The 24,525-nt window shown below is 34.8% G+C and overlaps 1 protein-coding gene across 4 annotated transcripts in view; it reads right to left on the bottom strand.

The window, feature by feature from the left end:
• KNDC1 (kinase non-catalytic C-lobe domain containing 1) overlaps positions 1-24,525 on the bottom strand; it is a 56,857-nt gene that overhangs the window by 5,495 nt on the left and 26,837 nt on the right. For 2 of the 4 annotated variants that reach the window (XM_031062271.1, XM_031062281.1), the window contains exons 7-24: positions 18,199-18,313; positions 15,076-15,147; positions 14,912-14,973; positions 12,606-12,764; positions 12,199-12,276; positions 11,486-11,576; positions 11,152-11,314; positions 10,212-11,056; positions 9,960-10,104; positions 8,363-8,454; positions 6,511-6,908; positions 4,568-4,661; positions 4,359-4,456; positions 3,875-4,086; positions 2,465-2,578; positions 1,914-2,061; positions 1,483-1,680; positions 212-427 (exon numbers count right to left, since the gene is read on the bottom strand). In XM_031062271.1, coding sequence (XP_030918131.1) covers positions 212-427; positions 1,483-1,680; positions 1,914-2,061; positions 2,465-2,578; positions 3,875-4,086; positions 4,359-4,456; positions 4,568-4,661; positions 6,511-6,908; positions 8,363-8,454; positions 9,960-10,104; positions 10,212-11,056; positions 11,152-11,314; positions 11,486-11,576; positions 12,199-12,276; positions 12,606-12,764; positions 14,912-14,973; positions 15,076-15,147; positions 18,199-18,313 — 3,300 coding nt within the window. Of the gene's footprint in view, positions 1-211; positions 428-1,482; positions 1,681-1,913; positions 2,062-2,464; positions 2,579-3,874; positions 4,087-4,358; positions 4,457-4,567; positions 4,662-6,510; positions 6,909-8,362; positions 8,455-9,959; positions 10,105-10,211; positions 11,057-11,151; positions 11,315-11,485; positions 11,577-12,198; positions 12,277-12,605; positions 12,765-14,911; positions 14,974-15,075; positions 15,148-18,198; positions 18,314-22,147; positions 24,018-24,525 lie in introns of those variants that run through there. The other 2 variants (XM_005416438.2, XM_031062288.1) reach the window with 2 other exon arrangements.

The following is a 24,525-nucleotide window of genomic DNA, read 5'->3' as shown; positions in this document are numbered from 1 at the left end:
CTCCATGAATTATGAGAGGGATCAGAGCCTAAGAATAGCATTAGATATTATAAATTTCACTGTAGAGATTTAAGAGAAAAGTTTTAATTCAAAGTCTTATAAAATAGTATGAAATAAGCTTGAAACAATGTTGGGAAATAATAAAGAAAGAAGAGAAAGAGTATGAAGATAGATATTATTTGTACTTCCAAATAAGCGTAGACCTTTGTACCTGTTGCAGTAGCGTCAGCTGCCAACAAAGCTGCTGGGCACTGCACTCAATCAAGAGAACTGGTCCCACTTCATCCGCTCTGGCTAAGGAGACTGAGGATTCTTCTGTGAAACTGCTGCAGCAGGGCTTTGGCAAAACTGCTGAAGCTGTGTGCAGTTGCTCTCTCTGATACTGGGCAATTGGTCCCATACCTTTGGATAGCTTCCAGTAGAAGTTCTGTAGGAAAAAATAAATGTAAGGTTACAACTTCTCTACAACAAACACTAAATCTCCCCTCGATGTAACTTCCAAGAAAGTGTTAAGAGAAACACCTTTGTGCATGCCAAACTCTTCAGCTAACCTTCAAGGTTATCCCAGAATAAATCAGTTTACTCAACACTGCTATTTTAAGCTGATATAATATGCACAATGAATGAGTCTAAGCAGGAGGCTGCCAGATCTCAATCAACAATCAGTATTTAAAACAAACCTCTGTGTATTGAAGCTTGCTGCCATAAAATATTTTTCTTTTTGCTTAGAATCAAACACCCCTTTCCAAGAAACACTTGTTTTTTCATTCTTTTCCCTTCTTCCATTGTCCATTATCATTATTGTGCAGTGACAGTAAAAAAAGTCCATGTTCCTCTACTCTGTTTGCCCTTTCTTGGCTGAATTCCCAGTATACCCATGGATTTGTGCACCTTTATAATGAGGCTGATGTTTAATTCAGCTTGCAAATTATTGATACATTTGACTTCCACATGTTATTTTGGTCACTCCGTAAAGAGATCTGTTTTTGGGAAAAGCCTGCAGTATGTTCTGGTTTCTGGGACTGTAGAACACAATAAAATAGTAAATACAGACAAAAATTCAGACAAGTTCTTGCTACAAGCCTTGAAGTTCTAGCAGAGCATCTCATAGCTCCTGCTATTTTCTTGTATTTATAGTCTTGAAAAGATGCCTAATAAAAAAGCATTAATGGTTGACAAGGGGGCAATGGCTTCCTAATAACTATGAGTCACATGCTAGCATCAAGAATGAAGAATTCTACTCGCAAAATTTTGATTATCTGATCTGTGATTACTGAAACAGCTGTCAGGAGTTAAAACTTAAGATTATTGTCATGGTTACAGAACTGTCTGAATCTTACATACTTTCAAAAGAAAATTTAAAATGCAGGTACATAATTCTTACTAAGTAGTTCTGGACTCCAAGTTGGACATTTCTGTTTTTGTCAAAACATAATATATGGAAATGTGCTCCATACACTGCAGTCCGAAGAAAAGACACACCTTTCTGGAAACATCTTCTGAGAGCTTTTTACATAGGGAATGTAATGTTTTGCTGCCTTCCTCACTTTCCTCTTTACATTTGTCCACACCAGAGCACAGATCAGCACTGCCACTTTTCCTGGCAGAGGCGTCCTCGAGCAGTGACAACAAGCGCTCCCCGTAGCCATTTAATGAAGCAACCTGGGAATGCAAAATAGGCTAACAGAACACAGAACTCAATTTCCCAGAAATCATAAGCAAGTTGCAATACAGTTGTAAGATTCTTACCTGTCCAAAACCAGACATACTGATCATAGCTGTCAAATACAGCATTATTTTCTTTTATTGACTTGAACTGTACTTAGGGCAGCTTTTTGTAATCACTATGTTACATACCCCATAACTGACTTAATTTTTTTTTTCTTAAAGGATCTACTGAAATGCTGAATTACCTTGGAAGAAATAAATTCTTTTAGGGTACCCAGAAGATCAGTATTTGTTGCAAAGTCTACACTGTAACAGTCTTCAATCCATGCCTGCAGGATGTAGAAACTGCGGTTACATATTTTGGTAAGGGATGTGGAAGGATCCAGGCTTGCACTGATGAGAAGAAAAAGAAACTTATTACACCAAAATTGATATCCAATTCCAATTTAAAAATAAGCACTGACAAAACCCACAAGTTTTATTTGGTATTTAATGTAATATCTTAAATTCCTAATTTTCATGTCCCTAGAATCCATGGCTCTATGGGAACAAAACTGAGGTTGTAATTACAAACCATTAGTGGATCACTGGTAAAAGTGAGAAGCAGAACTGAGAAGTAAGCACATCGTCAGATGCAGCTCTTTCTCCCATTTTGCTCTCACTTGTTAAGAGAATCTTATGAAAACAAACTTAAAAATTAATTTTAATTAAGTAGGACTTTTGAGGAACAGCTATTTGTTATTGGGAGGAAACTCAATTGTGCTTTGGTAATGTTATTTGTGAGAATTTACTGTACCTGGATAAAGTGCTGCTGATTCTATCAAGAAGAAACTGCAAAAATTCTTCTTGTGTGCAGAAATAACGAAATGTGTAAAGAAACTGCTGTACATAACCTTCTAAAAAGGCATTTCTGTAAAGCACAAGAAAAACTTCAGACAAGCCAGAACACATCTTCAACTTACATTCAAATACAGCAACTGCAAAAAAATCCTCAAAATATCAAGAATAGGCATTTTAAATTCTCAAGCTCTTCATAAAACCTTGGTTCTTTTAAAAATTAGTTTTACACATCAAGTATTGTGATTATCAACCCTGAAAGCATAATTTGTTTTATAAAGAGTTTCTCTACTTTCAATCTTGTGAATAACCACTTTGACATTTCTATTATTAAGGCAAGGTGCAATCTAAATAGTAGGGAAGAACATATTACATTTTCGTTTTTTTTCTATCATCTAACTTGATGCTGCTTTAAAGCATTTTATTATAATAACAGCATAAGAAGTAGATACATTAAGCAAGAAAATATTCCCTGTACCTCTAATTAGAGGAGTAGTTACTTTAACAACAGAATACACTTATTATACACATTAAAAACGAGGGCATTTTATTTTTTTATACACACACTCTCAAGGTCTTCACACAGGTTAATTGTCTTTTCTCCCTATTGGCTTACAGCTGACCATGGAAATTTGTGTTTGATGAATGTGGAAAGTCCAATTCTAAAACATTTCCTTCACTTTGTGCAAAATACTCACTACCAGGAAAAGCAGCACTCAATGTAACTGGGTCTCAGGAGTCAGGATGAACTGGGAGAAGTAGATGGGAGGAAGTTGCTCCCTCTAGAGTGGCACAAGTCTGATGGCGCCTCTGGCAATTTCCATCCTTCACACTATTATAGCTTAAGTACCTTAAAACAACACTGCCCTCACCAGAGTTGAAGGACACCTCTGTCCCCATTTAAACCCTGAGATAAGCCTGCATTTTGATCAGTGCCAAGGACTGATTACTGGGGCAAAATCTGTAGAAACAAACCTAAACATTTTCATATCCAGACCTTATTAATAAGAATTACCAAATTATATGATTATATGATTATTTGAAGAATTGCTGTACTGCTGACAGTAACTTAAAGTCTTGATTCCATGGCAACTATCAGAGCAAGCCTCAAGTAAGTCAAAGATTAAAAAGTTTAAAATTGCTAGTTTTTTATTTATTATCAAATACTTTTAATGAAAGCCAGCTGATCTTTTGACATTTTCATCTTCATTTCTGTAAATGTGTGTTCACAGAAATAACACAAACTTGACAGAAGAGAGGAGAATTTATTAAATGTTGAATAACTAGGATTCAGCACAGAAACAAGTTTTTCCTGATTTAGTAACTATGCTTCAACCCACTCCCAATTTATGTGTAAAATATATTATACCTAGAATATAAATAAGCCATTAAACCAAGTGGTGTACCGGCCTGCAGAACTCTCACTCCATTTTGATTGTTACACTGGTGTTTCTCTGTGTTATAGTAAAGCAGCAATGATGATTCATCCATAGGTGCCATGTCCATGGTGTCAGCTTTCCCATTGTGAATGACTGTAGGCAGCACATAGGATTCCACACCCCACTGCTCTGCATACATCATCTGCTCAAAGAAGTAAAGCCATGATAAAACAAGAAATTAGAGAGGTAAAGTCACACAAAATGCAATCAATTTAAAGACAAATTGCATTTCATACAATTGATTTTTTTTTTTAAGCAATACTAGTAGCAATTACCTTTAATAATTCTTTTGGATCTTAATTTGGCAGTTTGACACAAACTATTCAAATTTCAAATAGTGATCCGAGCAGCCAGTTATACTGATGCAGTAATGAAATGACAAATGAAGCACAAGTAAAATAAAGTCTGACTTGCCTGCACATACTTCTTTACCAGTTCAAGAAACTGCACTTTTGATTTCATTTCCTGTAGCTGTCCTCTCAGTTTGGGCAACATAGATTTAGTTTCAGGACCTTTAGATTTAAAATACATGGCACAAGAACATCAATGATTCAGATTTACAGAACAGGTCCTTAAAAGTACCATGCAGCCATTTTATTACTGGCAAGTTGCTGTAATCTTACCTTTGCTTCTTCTTTCTTTCTGCAATAGTTTCTGGTAAAACTTTATGGTCTTTCTGTAATTTTTTGTCTCCATCATTAGTAATTGTTCTAGTTCCTATTTAAAAAGAAATAGGATTCTGTTCAGAATTGTAAGCAGAAGGCAGTTCTAGTAAGAAATTGAAGTTTTAGAAGAGAATTATTTTGTATGAAGAAAAAAGAACATCCAAACAGACAAGAATATGTTATTAACAAGGAAAAACTACCTTTCACATCTGTGTTTACAGGCAAGATACAGCAGGAGTTACCTGTACCCAGAAAAGCATTAGTGATGTCACAGTTCTACAAGTTAAGAACTGGAGCAGGTTTGTCTATGATCAGACTGTGTGGAAGTTTGTCTGAATTTGTTCACATAAATAAGCTTTTAGTTATAATTGCACTTATCTGGTTGTTTTCAAGAGTATTTTTAAAACTTAAAATCAGAAGTAATCCAGAATTAAAATTTGTATGTTCTGAATTTAGTGCAGGCCCCAGAAACACTTTAAGCAGCTGACCCATATTTGCAAAAAGAACTGAAAATCTGACCGAAATCAATGGCTTCCAAACAAGTATAATTACATTATATTATACAACCAGATCAGAAGGCAGACAAGAGAGCTGCTCTAGAAATAAAGGACATACAAATTTCAAAGTTCAACTTCCATATTTTGTATTTATGTATTTCACAAAATTGAAAAAAAATGAAATTAAATTTCTATAGAATTATGTAACTTAAGGAATGAGTAGAAATTAAAGTATGTCAGGACCCTCAAAATATATAAATTTAAAAGGAAACATTTACATTTATAATTGTTTGCATATCAAAGGTTTCATTATATTACCAGCCAGTAAAAATGGGCCATCCACTTTGGGTTCAGCTTCTGATTTATTATGAAAAAACAAACATGATGTATGTTGTGCTTTATAAAAGAGATGACTTTTGCACTTGGGTCCTAAGTTAACTACCAGTGACCCAGTTACATGAAATAGCATTTTAAATGCAGTAAGTTCACGGAATGCAGCAGACAACTCCCACAGGCAGAGTGATCAGAAAACACACAGCTCAGAGCTAACATATCAAACAACAGATTGGTAAATAGGTTAGCTTTAATGGGATGGACTTGCTAGAAATTAATTTGAGCTTAAGAAAAAGCTGTCACTGTTTTTCAGAAAAGCTCAAAAGGTTTAACAACACAGTTCATTAGCATAGAGTCATAAAAGCCCCTCGGATTTTTACAAGAGGTACTCCTACAGAGGCATCGCTTAGAGAACAGGGGAACCACAGGAAAGCTGTTACCCAGATTCTAATTGGAAGCTGCTTGCTTTTACTTCAAGGTCTGCTTTTGTTTCATTAATTAAAATAAAACCAAGGTGATTAAGAGACTATGTAAACAGAAAGGGAATCAGAAAGAATGACCATTTGGAATCCGGTGGACAAAGTAGTTTGTCCCCTAAAAAATGTGGGGATTTGCAAGAGTAGCAATGCAAAGAGTAGCAACGAAATCAGAGGCAAATTCCCTGTCTATTTCATAACATTTTCCAATTCAGGTAGGTCTAGAGTATAAAAACTTTTGATAAAGCTCTATGCCTGTGATGTGCTCCAGTCACAGTCATTCTTAGCTCTTCCCTACAGTATCACCACCATGGGGTTGGTGCAAAGGGCAGACAGTGCTTTTCCAGTCAACTTTAGGAGCAGAAAATGGGTTGTAGATTGGTGATTGCACATTTGTGTCAGCGTGCTTTATTTTGGAATACTACACCTCTCCTGTGGTTTATCACCAAGACACGACAAATCCTGAGGATTTTAAACTGCTTAAGAGTCAATATTTAAAAATGAAATTGTGTTTTGATTCACTGTAAGAGCACACATTTTATCACACTTTTAACCAGCAAGATGTATCTTAAAGATTTAAAATCAATGTACTCACCACTTTTTTAGCATCTATATTTTGTGACTCACTTGATTTCTGCTTTCCAAGGTTTTTCAAGTAACTATGAACTTCTGAATCAAAACATTCAGCTCCATAAAATGCACTGCTCCAACCAGGACTACAGCCACAAAAGTCAGGTAGACTGGGAGAAGCCAGATAGGTGATTCCAGCTGTCTTTATCATGGCCTGTTCCTCTGAACTTGTATTTTCTTCTGCAAAGCCTGGACCACAGCCATTGCTTTGCAAATATTGTTGCTCTTTTGCTATGGGGATTGTACTCTGCAGAGTCAATTCTTTTTTGATATTATCCAAAGGTGACTCATCAAAATCCATTTCAACTAATGATGTTTTTATCACAGGCTCAGCCTTCATATTGAAGTCTGCTTCCCCTTTTCCTAAAGAAGGTGTGTAGTGGAAAATAAATAATTGTCATGTGCTGTAATGCATGCTTTATTGAGTTTAAACATGACACATACAAAACACTATTACGAGACTATCTATGCACTCTAACAGTGGGTTTAGATGCTTATTGTGACTTTACATTTTTTTTTTAACTACACATTGTAAAATGATAAAGGTTAAAAACATTTCAGAACAATCAAGCAATAGTTTAACTATAAATTTCTGAAAAGCACAAAATATTTTCCATGCATATGCAACAAGCATTTAAACAACACTGAGAAACTTTAAAACTGAAGTTAAATATGTCAGACCTAAGCATTAGTAAAATGTTTAGCTTTTGAGGTTTTTTTCATTTGTAAGTCTTGAAGCTTTTATTCCATATAGAAAGGGCAAGAATACTTGATATAGCCAATAGATGTTAAACTTTCTACTCCTACAGGACTCAATCCATTGAGTTATGAGGGGACTTTTTTTTCAGTTGTAACAACTACTACCAGCCTTCAGGGACTGAGGTGACAGTCAAAGGTTGGTACAATGTTGACAGGAGCATTTATACCTGCCAAAAGTCTCCCTTTTCACTTGAGTAACCCTCCAGGGCTTAGATATGCCACCTTGGAGTCAAACAAAGCTTATTTCCTGGTGCAAAGAAATCACACACTCCATGGTAAAGTCTGGCTCTACATTTGCAATCATCCTGAGCCAAAATGCAAAACTGTAATATTGAACAACAGCAGCCAAATGAAAAATTACGAATTTATGTTTTGCTATAAAAATGAAAAATACAAGTGTATAAGCCCTTCTGTAAAGTACAGCCATTTTCACTTTGCTCAAAACAGAGAAGTAACCAAGTTTAAATGCTGAAATTTGGATAAACTATCTTGAAAAAAACCTCAACTGGTAAACCAGCAACCAAATATATATATATATATATATATATATATAGAAGCTGTTCATCAATGCACCAAGCCTAGAAAGGGTAATAGTTTTGTTATAATATTAGGATTCACCAGTCCCAGCTTAGTTTAAGTTCAGTTACTGATAGATATTTTGTAAACTTTCAATCACAAAGTGTGTCAGGAGAAATGTAAAACCCAAACCGAAGAAGTATAAATAAACAATCCACTTATATAGTAGACACTAGAATATCTACTCAAACACAAGAAAACCACACACAGCAGTTACCATCCTTAGGGTTTTCAACAGAGACATCTGTTCAAATAAAAGTAAGTTAATGACATCCCACAAAATAACATTGGGTCATATGTAAGCTTTATATAAAAGATATTTATGTCCTTAAGGCACTGATAATGTTCAGATTCAGTGAAAACGTCTGTAACTGTTATAGCAGAGTGCTTTCCTGAAGACAAAAGCAAAGTGTCTCAAAGCTTCTGACACTGATAGGTTCCCAGCACTCACAAAGATCTAGAAACATGAAGTCCCTTCTCACCCTCTGTCTGATCACTGCTTGCCAAACAGCTTTCAGATTTCTTCACATCTTGGCATATATTGTTGCATTTTGCTTCATCTGACTCAGTTATGCTGAAAATACAAGGAAACTAGGAAAAATTAGTATTTCCTATACTTTTATATTTACATCAGTAAAATGAGATCTTACAAGTGACTCTATCATGCACATAAAAAGTTTCATAGAATTTATCTGATTCCTAAAGTTTTCATGTTCAGCTGCAGTTGTTATTTTATGAGGGAAAAAAAAGTTCAAATGGCTATTCAAGCACAGTAAGACAGAGATTTTCCTGTACAGCATTTGGCAAAACTTCAACAGAAGGATCAGAGCACACACAGACAGAAGGCATAACTACAGGCTGCAAGCAGTGGGTTTTTCACTCAGGATTCAACCTTTGGATAAAACTGACTCTAAGTCATCCCTAGTTAGAATCATAATCTTAAATCAAAGAAGCTAACACTGAAAAACTGCTGTAGTCTTTGTCAAACTAATGTTCAGTAAGCAGTGTCTGAGAGATTTTTTAAGACAGGCCTTGCATGTGATGTGAAAGCTAGACCTGCATTTTTCTCTGGATAATAAATTATGATCTCTCACTGTCAAAAACTACTTTGTAACAAAAGTTCATATACAGGATAACCCTTAATACATCTCAGTAATTCAGCTGCAACAGCTCAGGTACTTTGGGGAACTAAGGGCCTAACTTCCAACCAATTTTCAATATCTCCTTAAAAATCCCAATTCAAATGGGAAATAGGCCAGCATACCAAGGTTGGGTATTTGGAGGTCATAATCTATTATCTCTGAAATTTGCTGTAAGGATTACACATCTTTCAACACTGAAGTTTTTCTAAACTGTATCTACTAAGCTTCTTTGTCAAAACTTGAAATTTATAGTTCCAAAAACCCCCAAATTAACTGTGACATAAATTGGTTACATTTTTCAACAGTCTTCAGCAAGACACTTTTACAAAAGTGTGCTACATTTGGAGGCTGCAGTAAAACAAGAATTTAAAAATTCTTTTTCAGGTAGATACATATGTCATTGAAAATTAAATAAGATGAATGAGAAATAAATTTAGCTGGTTTTTGTCACTTAACAGGCTACTTATAAAACATTGAGTCAAATTAAACCAGTTAAACAAAATATTTCTAGCAAAGCTAAATTAATTTCCTCTTTCTTGGGTGTGATTAGAACACACGATGTATAAAGAACTAATACCAAACAGAATAAACAAACTGAACAGTAAGAACAATATACTTCTGATTAAACAGTCTGCTTCTAACAGGACTATGAAGCTCTCCATCAATGGTTGTAATTGATCAGAATTGGGTTTCCATGATTCAGTTATCCTAAGATGGAGTTACAGAAAAGGGTAGTAGAAACTATTTTTGACTGAGCCATTAAGCATTATTTGCCATGGAGAAAGCTTTGAAAACCCTCAAACTGTGAAATGAACAGTTTACAGGAAACAAGCACGCATACCTGAAGAAAAAAACGTATATTCTTTCCTGCTTCTATGAAGTAGGGATAAAAGCATTAAATTCAAATGTAAGAAGATCAAAGTTGAAAAACACCTACCATAAATCTGAAGATCTTCCTCCATTTACAACCTGATAGAGATTCTCCAGTAACTTTTCATCCCAGTAGAGGTCACAAAACTTCTCACAAATTCTATCAGAGAACATACCAAACTTAATTCCCTTTAAGTTTAAAATGAAGTTACCTTGTTTAAAATAAAAAGAACAGAAACAAATAAAAGAGGGAGAAAAAAATTAATAGCAATATTCTTACAAATAAATGATAATAACATACAGAAGAAAATGCACATACCCATATAAAAAACTTCAGCTCCATTCTCTAAGTAACCATCAAATGCAAACTCCTCTTGTATAAGATGAATCACTTCCTGTAGCAAAGTGTCATTTGTTGTGTTCTGATGGGACAGGACTTCATCATCGAAGAAATTATAGCTGTCTTTACTCACTGAAGTACATGGTGTGTCTTCTTGTTCAGTGAAAAAACTGTCTACGCTGGTAGCACACTCAGTTTCTTGGCAGTTGGTTTGAATAACTGGGCTACTTTTATCAAAGTGGTTCTCCGTATTAGCAGTCTCATGACTTTGCACATTGCAAAGGGAGGCATCATTTTCTGCTTGCATGCTCATTTTATAACTTGCAATAGTACTTGAAAGTAGCACTGGCAAACTGTGATAGCAATCATAAGCAATTCTTGAGCGAAGAGGCTTATTTGGTATTTGCTCTGATACAGCCAAATGTACTGGTACAAATGTCAGCACTCTTTTCTCTGAGTCCTGTTTGAGAATGATGTTATTTATGTGAAGAAAATTAGGAGATGTAGGACAAGCTAAAGAGCTGAAGGGATCTTCAGATAAAAAGCTCTTCTCTTGTAAAGCATGTGAGGAATCAGATGGTGATGGTAATGTAACTGTAGAAGGAAACATATTGCCTGAGTTTTGCTCTTCTGAAGACATCTGGAATGAATGGCTTGGAACTTGTAAGTCACACTCAGGTGTTTCAGGAACAGTTTCAACTACACCTGTATCCTCAATATCACAGCTTTTGGAGTCTTCTATATGCCCTGATTTGTTGTTGTTTGTATGTTTTTCTTTCATTGTCTCTTTCTTGAATTGGTCAGAAACTGGTGTTTGAACCTCTCTGAAAAAAACCCCAAAGAATTTTAAAAGGAAAATTCAAATAGATTTAACAATGACATTTAATCTTTAACTTATTCTGCTTTAGGATATACTAACTTTGTTATATTTGCATCTTGTTGCAAAATAATAGGCTTAAAGTGAGTTGCAGGAGAGGTGAATGCAACAGGTAATGTTGCTTTCTCACAATTTAGTGAAATCTGGCATGGTACTGGTCCTTTAACTGCTACAAGTTTACTTTCACTGGTGAAAGGCACAAATCCTAAAAGCAAAAACACAGAAAGATGATCAATATGTAAAATATAAATGTAAAGTAAGTAACAATTAACTTACATAGAAAAACAATTGCATATTGGACTGAGAAAATCTTACATGAAGAACTGAACTAGAGAGTATTAAACCAGACTAAACATGTCAGAGCCTGACTGCTTACCTGGACTTGACTCTGAAGGGTCCATTTCATATTTGTCATTTTTAAATTCAAAAGTGACGTGATCTTGAGACAAGACTTCTTCCTCAACAGCCTAACAATAAACATTGAAGCCCAAATTGATGTTATTAGCATTTTCTTTTTTCAAATTCTGCTCAGCACATTATTTAAAAAAACCCCAATCCTCATATACACCTTGAATATTGCAACAACCTAGTCATGCCAAGGTGAGGAATTAAAAAAAAATTACAAATAGAAGTCTAAGGACTGGTAGAACTGTTTAGAAATCTTGATAACTTGGTACTCAAAGTTTTGAATAAACTCAGTTTCATAGATTGACTGAATTTTGTGTGCATTATAGAAACACATTTGAAACACAAACAGAACCCAACAATTATATATTAATTTCTTCTGTGGGGTGGTAAATAAAAAGAGAGATTACTTGTTCTTCACCCATATAGACTGTGGAGTCAGAGCATCACAATCTGCGGAGTAATCACTCCAACAGCAAGAACTAGGAAAAGGCAATGCTTACAGACTACTTGAAAATACATTAAAAAAAAAACCTCAAACCAAAACAACCAAAAAATCACACCAACAAAACCAAACCCAAACTCTAGCTACACTTGCACTTGCAGACAACAAAATCTTACTGGAATACATTGACAGAATTAATTGAAAAAACATACAAAATTAAAGAAAGGTGGCACTCTTACCTTAAAGATGGGTTTACCCAATAATGTCAAAATACTTTTGCTGTTTATACCTTGTTCAAGTAAATAATGATTGCATGTCTAAAAAAAAATTGTAATTTTCAGTCAGTAAATAAGTTTTCAATCAAGTGAGGTATTCTTGGACAAGGACAAAGTCAAGATAAATAGTCAATTAGAAGTAATCTAAGTTTAGGAAGTCTTATGAAGCTTCTCCAAGTCCAAGTACCTTGATAATTTCAATATAAATTAAAAACACGCCCCTCTGTGTCCCTAAGGAGGTAACTTTAAAAACAAAACCCAAAGTGACTGGTTATGATTTAACTAGATATCAGTATTTTACAAGTATTAAGCTATTATTTTGCTTTTAAAAATACTAAAATGAGACTTTAGACACAACTAAATCTAGTAACCTTAATTGCAGCAGTTAGAGAAGGTCTTTCTTCAGGGTTTTTTCTTGCCATATCCAGAAGCAGTTTTTTAAATTTTCTTGGCAATACTACTTTGTGACTCAGTGGAACACTGTATTTTGCTGCCATCCACAGAACTGCAGCAACACCATAAATGCAGACCTATTGGTATAATGTAAGAGACAAGAAAGATTTGAACACACTAAAAAAAGCCTCCACTTCAAAAACAATTCCAGCAAATTACCCAAACATTCCCCCTATTTCCTGCCAAAACGAAAAAAACTTACTCGAGTTTTTAAAGTACAGATTACATTTGGCTTTTGAGGATGCTGATGAAAATCCCAGCCCACTTCAAAATCTAGTTGTTATGCATGCAGGGCCAAAAACAGCAGCTATTTTTCTACTGTTGGAGTAACAGACATTAATTGTCTTATTCTTTACCTAAGAAAAATGTATTTTAGAACCATTTTGAAGAATTCCTTTCTCCTGTAAAAAGATTGCTGTACGCTTCAGAGTTCTACCATAAAATGTGGCCAGCTACAATTTACTTAAAAAAGGTCATGATAATTCAGCAAGTAAGTGGCACACAGTAATTACACACTACCCAGCACAAGTCATATTTTATAGAGAAGATTACACCTGTCAGAAGAATGAGGCACTGCATATTTATTTTAGCAATTATTCTGCTACCTGCAGCTAGACCAATTCGAAGTTGCTCCAATGAGGGACCTTGAAAAGGACTTGGTCTTTACCAGCTTTCTTGTTTTGTTTGAAGAATTACAATTTTCAGAGTCAGATTTAGTCCACTTAAGGCTTAGTTTTCATATGTTAGCATGTACTACAAATGCAATTTTAAGAAATTTAAAGCACCACACTTTACGTTGCCTCTGAAAGATATTACAAAAACTCAATGGACAGAACCATAAGCACAGTAGAAAACAATGTTTTCTGGCACTCTTGTGAGCAAAGTGAACAGCAATGAACAAAACATAACAAGTAAGTTCACTACAAACAAAATAATCTTTTGAACAGTTCCATTTGAACCATTGAAAAAAAGCTACTAATAGGTACAAAAACACTTGGAATGGAGAAAGCAGCTCAATCGAAATAAAAATAATTTTCTTCCCCTTAGGTTTAGAACTCCAAGATTACCCTAAATTTGTTTAGGAAAAACTTGCCATCCAAGCCATCAGAACCCTCAAGGAAAATTTTTACTGTTATTGTGACACAGATTCATTCCCATACCATAAATTGAACTGAATATTTATAACTAGAAAGTTATACAGCCATCAGGAAAAAGGCAAAAACCCCTATATATATTCTATATATAATAGAATAATTGTTGCAGCAAAACAAGGAAACAGATTACTTCTGATATTCTAAACAAAATAAGGCACAAAGACTTTAGGATTATTAATTTCTACTGTCTGGTAAAACTGCTGTATTATATTTCAGGCTTAGTTTAAGCTTCTGAAGCCTTTGAAAAACCTGCACATTGGATCAAAGCAGTTTAAGAAATTTAGGAAAGTTATAAAAATATTTTCTAGTTACAGATAGCTTTACAGAAAATTGAATGTTTTTAGTAGATTTTTATGAGCTTTTATTTTCTGATTCATGATTACTATGCCTAATTCCAAAGAACTTATGTGATACAAGGCACATATTAATTAATCTCTTGTTACATAACAGAAAGGTACTGTAAATTCTGTTCCCCTGACTTTTAAGATCACTGTGGTACAGTTTGCAATTCAAAAGTAGTTGCAGTGGAGACACATTCACCTGCTATTTGACATTTTTATTATCTTTGTTCTAAAAGCTCCTTATGGTTTTTATCGATAGGAAAAAGCTCTAAGGAAACTATATTGGAAAAAGATATCATTCATAATGTTTCCAAAGTAAAAAAATACTGATAATGATATTTTTATCTAGTCTTCTAAGTGTGAATAATGCTTGGACTTTTGCCCAGATAGTCTAAGTTAATGATCTTACTGTGACCTTCAGAATGTGAAAAAATGACTTAAAAGACTTTAGCATTCTGTCTTACTGCTAAAAAACTGAAAATAATTAAGTCTTATGGAAAACCATCAAATAGCAGATTTTTGGTAGTTACTCCAAGAATCCTGGAAGGAAAAATTATAGAAGCAACTGATTTCATGAGAGATCAATATATCAAAAAAAAACCTCACAGAAAACATTGGGAGAAATATTAACACAATCTTAGAAGAGTTTAGCTTTCTTCTCCAACTAGCAGAGGGATAAAACTGTCCTTTGATAAAGTACAAAGCAATCTACATAACCTACCACATTACCTTCTCAGTATCCACATCCTCTTCTTCAATTTCAGGAGCTAAATAAAATACATCACAAGATTCTAAATGAGGAAAAAAATCAGAAACAAAAGGTAAGATGTTTGCTTTCTTCTCCACTTCCCCTGAAAAGAAAAAAAAGCTGAACGTGCAATCTCTTATTTTACCTTCAGCTTTTGGAGCAGCAAAGAGGATCCTTCCATGGCAGTCAATCAGCACAGAGTCCAAACATAAGACCACTGGGGAAAAAAAAAAAACAACAAAAGGGTAAGGCATAATAAGTATCTGTTCTTGTAGCTATTTAGCACTAATAAAAGTAAATAATTTTATCAAAGAATTTACAGTGTCAGAAATTACCCTAAAACAAATGATGCTTTAAATAACTTTTATGCTAGAACAGACACAAGCCAATAAAGAGACAGTAGCTGTGTAACTACCCAAGGCAATTTCTGCAGAACAAGGACAAGAAGTGGAAAAAACCCGGAAGTTTATTTTCTTTATACCCAGCATGGAAAAGGAAGGTCAAGAAAGAAACAAAACAAAACAAAAATATAAATACAATAGGTAGATATACTCCAGTCTTCTCACAAGGTACCAATAAAAGATAGTCAATTTATCTAAGAATTTAAGTCTCCTCTTCTCCTCCTTCAACCCCAGAAAAATAGACGATCATCATCTGGAGAAAGCTGACACACAAGTGGCCAGATCCAAAACTCCTCTGGGTGCAACAGGATATGAAGTCCAGTTTTTCACAAATAGTTATAATCACACTTTCTCAGTGAATAAATGTTACATAGGTCAGTATTTGCAGGGCCATGAAATTTTCCATTGTTAAAAAAGAAATAATGGACTACTAAAACTATTTTAAATGATCTGAGGTCTTCAGGAACTTGACATTAAGAAAAAGAGATCATGTCCTATAAATTTGGTGTTGAAAATCTTGTGGCAAAACTGTGACTATCTGTTTGCTAACTTCAAAGGACATTTCAATTTAACATGTTTTAATATATTAAGCCAACTGGCCAGTAAGTAGTTCTCTTGCAGTCCAACTGTAGCCCTCTATTTCTAGACTACCATCAAATGCACCATTCTCTTATTAAAAAAATAGTACTGGAAGAATAGATTCTTAAATTGAATAAGAGATTAAAACATTAAAGGTATTAATTATGAAATAAGATATTAAAGATGTCTAAGAGACACACAAATACTAATTTATTAATAAATAATTGAAGTGATCTAAGAGGAAAAAAAGAAAGTAAGAGAAAAGGCAGTAACATTTTTTCCTTTTTTTAGTTGTCTGTACAAACCACATATAAAATTAAATTACTCACTATGCTTAACATAAAGGCTTGTCTACTACCTTCAATAATATTTAAGTTGCACCTGAAGTATATGTCTTGAAAAGCAAAGCTTTCCCAAATGAGAACCTTTGCTGGTTCCTTCTGCAGAGGCAGCTTCATGCTCACTTGTCTTTGTTTGTCAGCAGTAAATGCCCCTGGCCCTCTCACACAAACCAGGTCTCAGCTTGTTCAGTACAATGTAAGAATCCTCACCTGGGCTCCCTGAATCACCCACAAGCAACATGTAAGCAACATCCTCTGATAAGAGGAGAGGAATTAAGTCCCAATGGAGGTTACAAACAATTTCTGTAGCAGAGTTGAACTAACAAATACGTGAAGAAGAGGCTAGCTTTGGGATATGTTTTCTTAGCCAGGTAATTCCTGCTTAGGATAATGAAAAAAAGTGTAATCAAGGAAGGATTTGGAGAAAAAGGCTGAATATATAAAAAATAATCCAGCTTCATATATTTAACCATGGCTCATCAGCTACCAGTCTCACTACCATTGTCAAGACAAAGGGTTTTTTTACTAGATGTATTCAAAATATGTATCAGCTTCACCTTTAGTGAGTATTATTCAAAAGGAACATCGAGAGAACTTTATATGTGCGTGTGGGCAGTGAAGTAGTAACACCACTAAAAACCTTTCCACAATGCACCACTCCCCTCAGAACAGGCAGAGAATCCTCTTGCAGAAACATTCTAAATCTGAAACCAATATTCAACTTCAAGGTAGCTTTATTTGTCAAATACAGAATTTTTAAGTAAAGTGCCTTCCATTTGGTGGTTTGTATCATTATGTTCCCTTCTACAGGCTACATAAGGTTCAGATGACAACTTTTAATATTTTTAAGACATGCATTTTTAAGAGAGCAGTAACAGAGGCTGGCCAAGCATATTACATTAGAATCTGAGCCATTATGTGCAGTTATCTGAAACCTTCAGAAACATAAGGAACATGCTATGAGGCTGAAATAATCCTTCTGTTACAAGGTATATTAAATACTTAGTTTTATGGGTTACAATTCTTAAAGTGTTCAGAATCTTCATTTATGGCTTATTTCCTTTTAAGCAGTTTTATATCATAGAAATAAAATAACTGAAGCTGAAATCCAAAGAGATGCAGTAAGTTTTCTGTACATTACTATCCAGTTGTTTATATTCACTTAAAAGCTTCAAACTCATCCCTGCCCATACTCTCAAGAGCAAGTTTTTTTAAATTAAGGAAAAGAAAGGGTGGTGGAAAACTCTGTTCTGTTTATCAGAACTGCTATAGGTTTATCATTAGTATAAGCTAAACCATCATTCAGAATGTCATGGAAATCTAGGATGGTCTTCTGAGTTGCACACAACGCATTCCAATTTTGTCAAAGGACAGTTCCCTCTTTCTCTCTCAGAAGTTCATTTTGATAATTTGTCTATAAACTGAAGCATAGGGGATGTGGAAGGACTAACTCCATGACATCCAGATCCTGGATACTTTACGACAAAGCCCTGTACTGTAGAAAATAGGTCAGGAATCATTTGTCACAAAGAAATCCAGGCAAAAGAGGAAGTTTTTTGTTTACACACACACACACACATATATGTAAAACTTATTCCTCTTGCTTGATACAAGTCACAAGTGTTTTTCTTAAAAGTCGAAGTACAGATTCTCCATTCCCAAAAAGTCTAAAATTTGTTTACTGCTTGAAGCCAAAGAATAATTTCTGCTGCAAAAGCCATGTTTATTCAAAATAAAAAACAAAAACAAAAACCTATATATGAGACATTCACCTATATATGGAAGAAAACTCCAAACTGAGTTTTGTCACAATTTAAGGGAGTCAAAATAGAAATATCTGCACACAAAATGAAAGTCAAGATCCTTTCAATCAACAGAATAAAGGAAATATTAATACACTGAACATAAATAACGAGGCAAAATACTTCATGATAATTAAGACTATACCTGGATAATCTATGCAAGTCTGCAGAGTACATAAACACTCATGACATAATGCCCAGAGTTCATAGTCTTTCAGAGGCCTACCATACCAGGACAACAGGAGTTTTAGAGAGATCCACTGAAAAAAACAGTGAGGATGCAGAAAGTTATAAAAATTATCACAAATTTAAAATATTTACTAATGCAATAGAAAAGTAAATCCTAATATAAAAAAAGTCAACTTAAAAAGTAACAAGAAAATATATTTATTGCACTTACCAGTAATGAATTAATACTATTTATTAAAAAAGCATGGCACAGTCAGCTAACTGTATAAATGAATTAATTGTTTCTTAATTCCTTCAGGAAAAGCGAGCTGTCTGGAAAGTCTTTCTTACCATACTAAGACTCTTAGAATGTCCATTGTGTAATAGACATATTTTATGATGAAACATAATTACATAATTACAGGGACAACACCTAGACTGAAAAACATAAAAAACTCAAATGATTGCCATCAACAAAACAGTCCCACATTCAAAACCTGATTTACCCTGGCAGTTGCATTACATGTCTTACCTTAAAGATTTCATCAACATCTCTTGTTCTTCTGTGAAAGATGTTAACAATATTGACAGAATTAATGACAGGTTTATTCGAAATCCCAGCACGTTGTTTTGCTTTTAATCACTGGCTGCTCAATTTGGAGTAACAGCATTTGTTTTTCTGACTACCAATTTAGCTTTTGATATCTGGCATAATACCTTGATGTGAAAAAGATACTGCTCCATGGAAACTCACTGTTCTTCAGAGACATGCTTTACATTTTGTGATTTTTTTTCTTTTTGGAGGGTGGTGTGTGTTTGTGCGAATCTAAGAATTGGAGATTTATAGTAGGGCACACACACCTTCCTGATCAAACTGTGCTAATGGAAAAGCTCATCTCTAGTAGTGGTTCTTGACATTGGCTGCACTTCATGATCTCCGTTCATCTACCAAAGGAACACTAAAAAGTTCTTTGTAGGCAGAAACCTCTGAGTGAGAGCAGATCCAAAGAACTCTTTTTAAAAAGAGCACAGCACATTTTCTCTTACATACGCAGTCCTGAATGAGTCAATTTCAGGCCATGTTAGGGAAAAGAATTACCAGAAGTAATTCAGGATTAACTGTGGAAAAAAACCCATTTCACCCTCAAAAAATACCCCAAAGAAACAAAAATCAATCAAATAAAAAATCAACCAAACCAACCCAAAAAAACCCCTAAACAACAAAATTGAAGCACAGGAGACAAACAAAAACCCTTCTGAACTGTTTTGTTGCTTTTGCAGACACTTTCTATCCCAATCAGTATTTGTAAAATCTACATAGACTAAGGGTCTCTCCCACATGCAATGGCACTACATCATTAACTTTGACAAATCAGCCTCTGCACTGTCATTTACTAAAGTAAATTTTTCATCCTTTTACTGAGATGCTCTTCGGAGTTTATCATGAGATACGTAATGAGCTGACAACTGCATTGAATTTCATAAAGCTCAACTAACAGAAATAGCTTCAGTATAATCTATGGAGAAAAGAAGGACATTAATTTCTGTAGCTGAAACTTTGCTAGTAATTTGAACCAGAAGACCTTCTCAAAGAACACAATACTTTAGGCTCATATTGTTTAAATATTCTTTGAAGGTGAACCAGGTAAACTACATTTTTTTTAAACAAAATATGTCAGGAAACACACCTTTTGATTTACTGAAAATGCTTCATAGTCTGCCTACCTCCAACAGATAAAAATGAACTTGGTGCTATTCTTCTTCTATCCTACATTGTGGCACATTGCAAAAATTAGTAACTTCAGCACATTGAATTGAAGCCAGGTGATAAGATTCAATTTCATTCTCCAATTTTGCTATCACCAGCACCCTGGAGTGCAAAATTCTTTCATCCATGTGTTCTTTTCCTGTATCTAGAAAAGTAAGCTCTTGAACAGTCCGATAAAAAGCCATCAATCACACAGCAGGAAGGAAAAGGACAGATAGTCAAAAGAATTAATTAGTCTAGAAAGCATATAGGATAGAGCTTTGTACTGTTGATAGATTCCTATCCCTGAGCAGCACTGTTTCCCCCTCCAGAGCACTGTGGTTCTCATGCGCCTCAAGTGTCTTTGCTCACAGACACTTTACAAAGAAAGGAGCACTCAAATCTTCGATTTAACCCTGCACAGCTGACATGAGTGAAGAGAAACCATAAATTTCAGACTGACTAAAACATTAAGAAGGCTTTGGGATTTAGGAATTTTTTTCAAGTAAGCACACATTTGTGCCACATGTTTCTCTGTAAGAGAATCCCTCCTCTTGAAGTTTAGGTCTTTAGAGGCTCTAAAAGCTGCAGCAAAGAAAGATGGACTTCCTTTACTGCATATACAAATCACCTTTCACTTCAGGAGAAGGTGATGAATGGCTAGCCAGGGAAAGAAGAATCTCTCAGTGAACTGGAGACTGAAGTTTGTTGTACTGCAGAAAGCTGCAAAGTATTTCTCATCACCTCTGGGATATCCAAGCTCTTTAGAGTAAGAAAGAAATGACAGAAAGAAATTCAGGCGAGGCAGAAGAGTAGGAATAAATCCTAAGAGCAGCAGCAAAAGTTTATGATAAGACAGAAGTGTCAATGACAGATTAGAAAACAGAGGATGAAGAGGCATTGGAAAAACTCTATTTTGGAAGAAAAAGGTATGTAGGGGAAGCAAATCTTAGCATAAATGGGAATTACTGCTATCTGTGGGATAGCCAAAACAAACTGAGTCAGGAAAAAGAAGGATGCAGTTTGGTTACAGTTTGGTGAACTTCATTTAAATGTATATACTCATTGTTTCTCTGGCAATCATTCTAAAGAAATAAGAAACCTCAAATATAATATTGTTAGCCGGTATTTGTGTGCTAGTTGGTTTTTTGTCACGCTAATAAATACCTGCACTGCTATTGTCTCTTACTGTAATTCATGTCTCTCCTCACCTTGATCATATCAATTTTATTCCTGAAAGAAACACCTGAGAAGGTCATTCTTCTAGTGTCCTAGAATTATCCCAAATTCCCACTTTCCTCCAACAGAAAGAGAAACATGGAAGACTTCAGATGAAAACTGAGGGTTCAGACCTGCTGGGGACTTCTAACACCTTGCAGAAGTTACCCCATGTACTGAAGGTACATGACAAGACATGTTTTATCACACGTTTGCATTTGTGGTGAAAAATGCATGCAGTCCGGTTCAAACAGTTTTCAAAGGGAAAAAAATGCACTTCTCAACCTATGGTTATGAGGCAATTTTTATTTAAGCCTCAATCCTTAAACAAAGGTATTTAATGCAACGCTCCTGGTACCTCACCTCTAAGGTATTTTAACAGATGTATGTTCAAACTCCCCTGAACCTTGTTTTAGTAAACATGTAAGTGTAAAACTCCTTGATTAGGCATGTCAGGTTTGGCTGTTTCTGTTTTTAACATGCAAGTCTCTGATTCATGGTTATTACTATTTCCTAAAACTTAAAAATAAAATCTCCATGCAAACACCAAGAAAAAAAAATCTGAAGTATTGGAAAATGCATGATTAAATGCTTTTAGTCAAACCATCTGTAGCATGCATTGTTACTCATCTATTAACATATTTTAGCAAAGCAAGCTCAAGACAACTCTTCAGCATTTATAAGTCCACTTCATTTAAACCATTAACATTATTTTTATAATGCTATTAAACATTCATGAATATATTATCATCAGTGCACCAAAGAGGAAACAAAATTATAATCTAATGTCTCTTTCCAAATTTCCTAAACCAGATCTTTTCATAACAGAAATTATATTACCCATTTTTTAAAGTAAGAAAATGTTTTCACAGCATTGAAATTTTGTCAGAAAATATAAAAAAGCCAAATGAGCCATTATTGTCTATATCTACATCCTGGCGCCATTTTGGTTTATGCCCAAAGATTGTATTTTAAACCTTACTTGTTGGAAAAGCGACAGGTTTTTTGCAGTGCTGCAAAGACTACTTAGCAGATCTTCTACTTAATTATTGGTATCAGAATTGTAACCCCCAAATTTACTAAAGCATTCCAACTACGCAAACATAATCTATTTTATGAACATAATGCTGGCATGTTTTAAATAGCCGAAGCAAGATTTTCATCACTCTTTTCTTAGCAAGTATTATTCTAGGAACTGACAACTTTTCTTCATGTTATTTCCCCAGTGTTAAAGTGTCAGCCTCTAGCTACATGGCTTTTCACTTCTCTCATGCTTGACAGGGTATGAATGACCAACAGAAAACAAACTTGCACTTGCCAGGTTTCCATTAAACCTTCCCAAGTAAAGGCCATAGCACTTAAATCACAGAGAAACATTTAAAAGGATTAGAGATGAGACACACCTGATTGGAATGAAACTGGTTAGAGAAATAAAAGATCCCCACTCAAACTTGAAGTGAAAAATATTTATTTATGGCATGCAAAACTATAAAAATTACTAGGAAAACCCTCACAAGATACATTGCAGTAGCCAGACAAAAGCAAGCAAGTATTTTTAGTAATGCTTACTAGCAGTAAAGCACACAACAATAAGAAGCAGTGTTTGAGTATCAGAAAAATATTGTCCACTGGAGAAATACTGACAGGCAAGAAAAACTGTCTGTTCTCCAGAGTAGACAAGGTTGATCTTCAACCGGATGGGGCCGATATTGCACCTTCTCTAAACAACATGAAATATTGAAAGGAATGCTGGAGATACCATTCTAAAAGCTCTACTTGCTGCAATCATGCCAATCTGTAATAGAGAACTCAGGAAAGAGCTGCACTGCAAATCCTCTGAGGTGTTTTCTATTTACACCACAAGGCAGAAATCACATTAGTTGGGTCCTCACACTTCTTGTGCTTTTACAGTAAGTGAACAAACTCAGACTCAGGCTTTCTTTAAAAAAAGGTATTTGGTAAAATCCTGGCTAATGGGAACTTGAGAGAGAGACAGCAATTGTACTTCTGTCATGTAAGGAATAGCACAGTGTGACTTTTTTCAGTTGTCAGGAGGTAACACAGAGGCAAAAACTGCTGTACTTTGGAAGCCTGAGGAATAAAATCTCTTTTCCAAAAGAAAAAAAAACAAGCTGAAAACATTAACCCACTGCATTTCTCTAAGAAGACTCACAATAAAGTCCGCTACACAGTTCAACAACTACTAACTACGAATGACCCTCCTTCAGAAAACAAAGGACTACGAGGCTAGAAATTCAGCATTTCAGGAAGCCATTTCAGAAGCCTAGGAGTTAATATGCTTAAAGGGGTTTTTTCCTCCCTAGAGCAGTTAAATAATCAAAGAACATTTTATTATGTTTGCTTTTTTGTTTAAGACCAAAAAAGATTTTTCTAAATAGCACATTTTTCTGCGGCAGGACCTGAACATTTGCTGGAATCATTTACTAAAAAAGAGAATGTAGAGCACAAGTCTATCAGGCGTTTCTTCTATTGAAAAGACAGCTAAAAACCTCTGATATAACAAAGAACCACTACCCTGCTGTTTTCATTTCAGATGCTATGTATTACAACACTGCTTATTAGGGTACCTGGAATAAGAGTTACCTTTTCTAATTCACAGTGATTGTCCTGTGAGTTCAGTGGGAGCAGGATAACGTCACTGTTAATAAGAGCCTACTTGTTTGCAAGAATGAAATTCTGTTTAGGCTGAAAGGACATTTTATTTAAACTGATGATGAAATATTTGAAAAAAAAGAAGACTTTAGAAGAATGGCAGAATAAGATGAAAATGTGTTTTGGCTTACTGTTCTGTGTGTCAGTCTCAAGTGCTGCTGCAAAAAAGCAAATAAGATTTGTTACAACTTTTAATTTCATGGAAGAATTTTGGAAAACTATAATTCTGGGGAAGATTATTTTCTTAAAACTACCTTCATGCATACAGACTTAAACTTTTGCCCCGGTAATCTGGTAAAGACAGAATATAGGTCTTATTTCAACATTTTTTCCTCCTTAAAAAAGAACCCTTATCACTACACTCAACTTATGTTCATAAGTGATGGCAGAAATAGAAAAAAAAAGGATGCATGTACAATAAATGGATTATTTCTCAGTCTGAAGAACGCACTTGCAGGGTTTAAAACCTAAATAAAGGTTTCAATATGCATACAGTAAAAAACCCCCTCAGAAGGCAAAACCATTCTATGGTACTTATCCACATTTACCATCCTCCTGAACTATGCATTTAATAAACACACCTATTGAGGAGAAGAGACAGGAAAGGGAAAAAGGGACAGACTCCTCAATTTGCTCTAGTTTTTGAGCTATGATGTACCAAAGGCT

Source organism: Geospiza fortis, unplaced genomic scaffold (assembly GCF_000277835.1).
Source record: "Geospiza fortis unplaced genomic scaffold, GeoFor_1.0 scaffold130, whole genome shotgun sequence".
Classification (NCBI taxonomy): domain Eukaryota; kingdom Metazoa; phylum Chordata; class Aves; order Passeriformes; family Thraupidae; genus Geospiza; species Geospiza fortis.
This window is presented reverse-complemented; position numbering and strand designations above follow the sequence as displayed.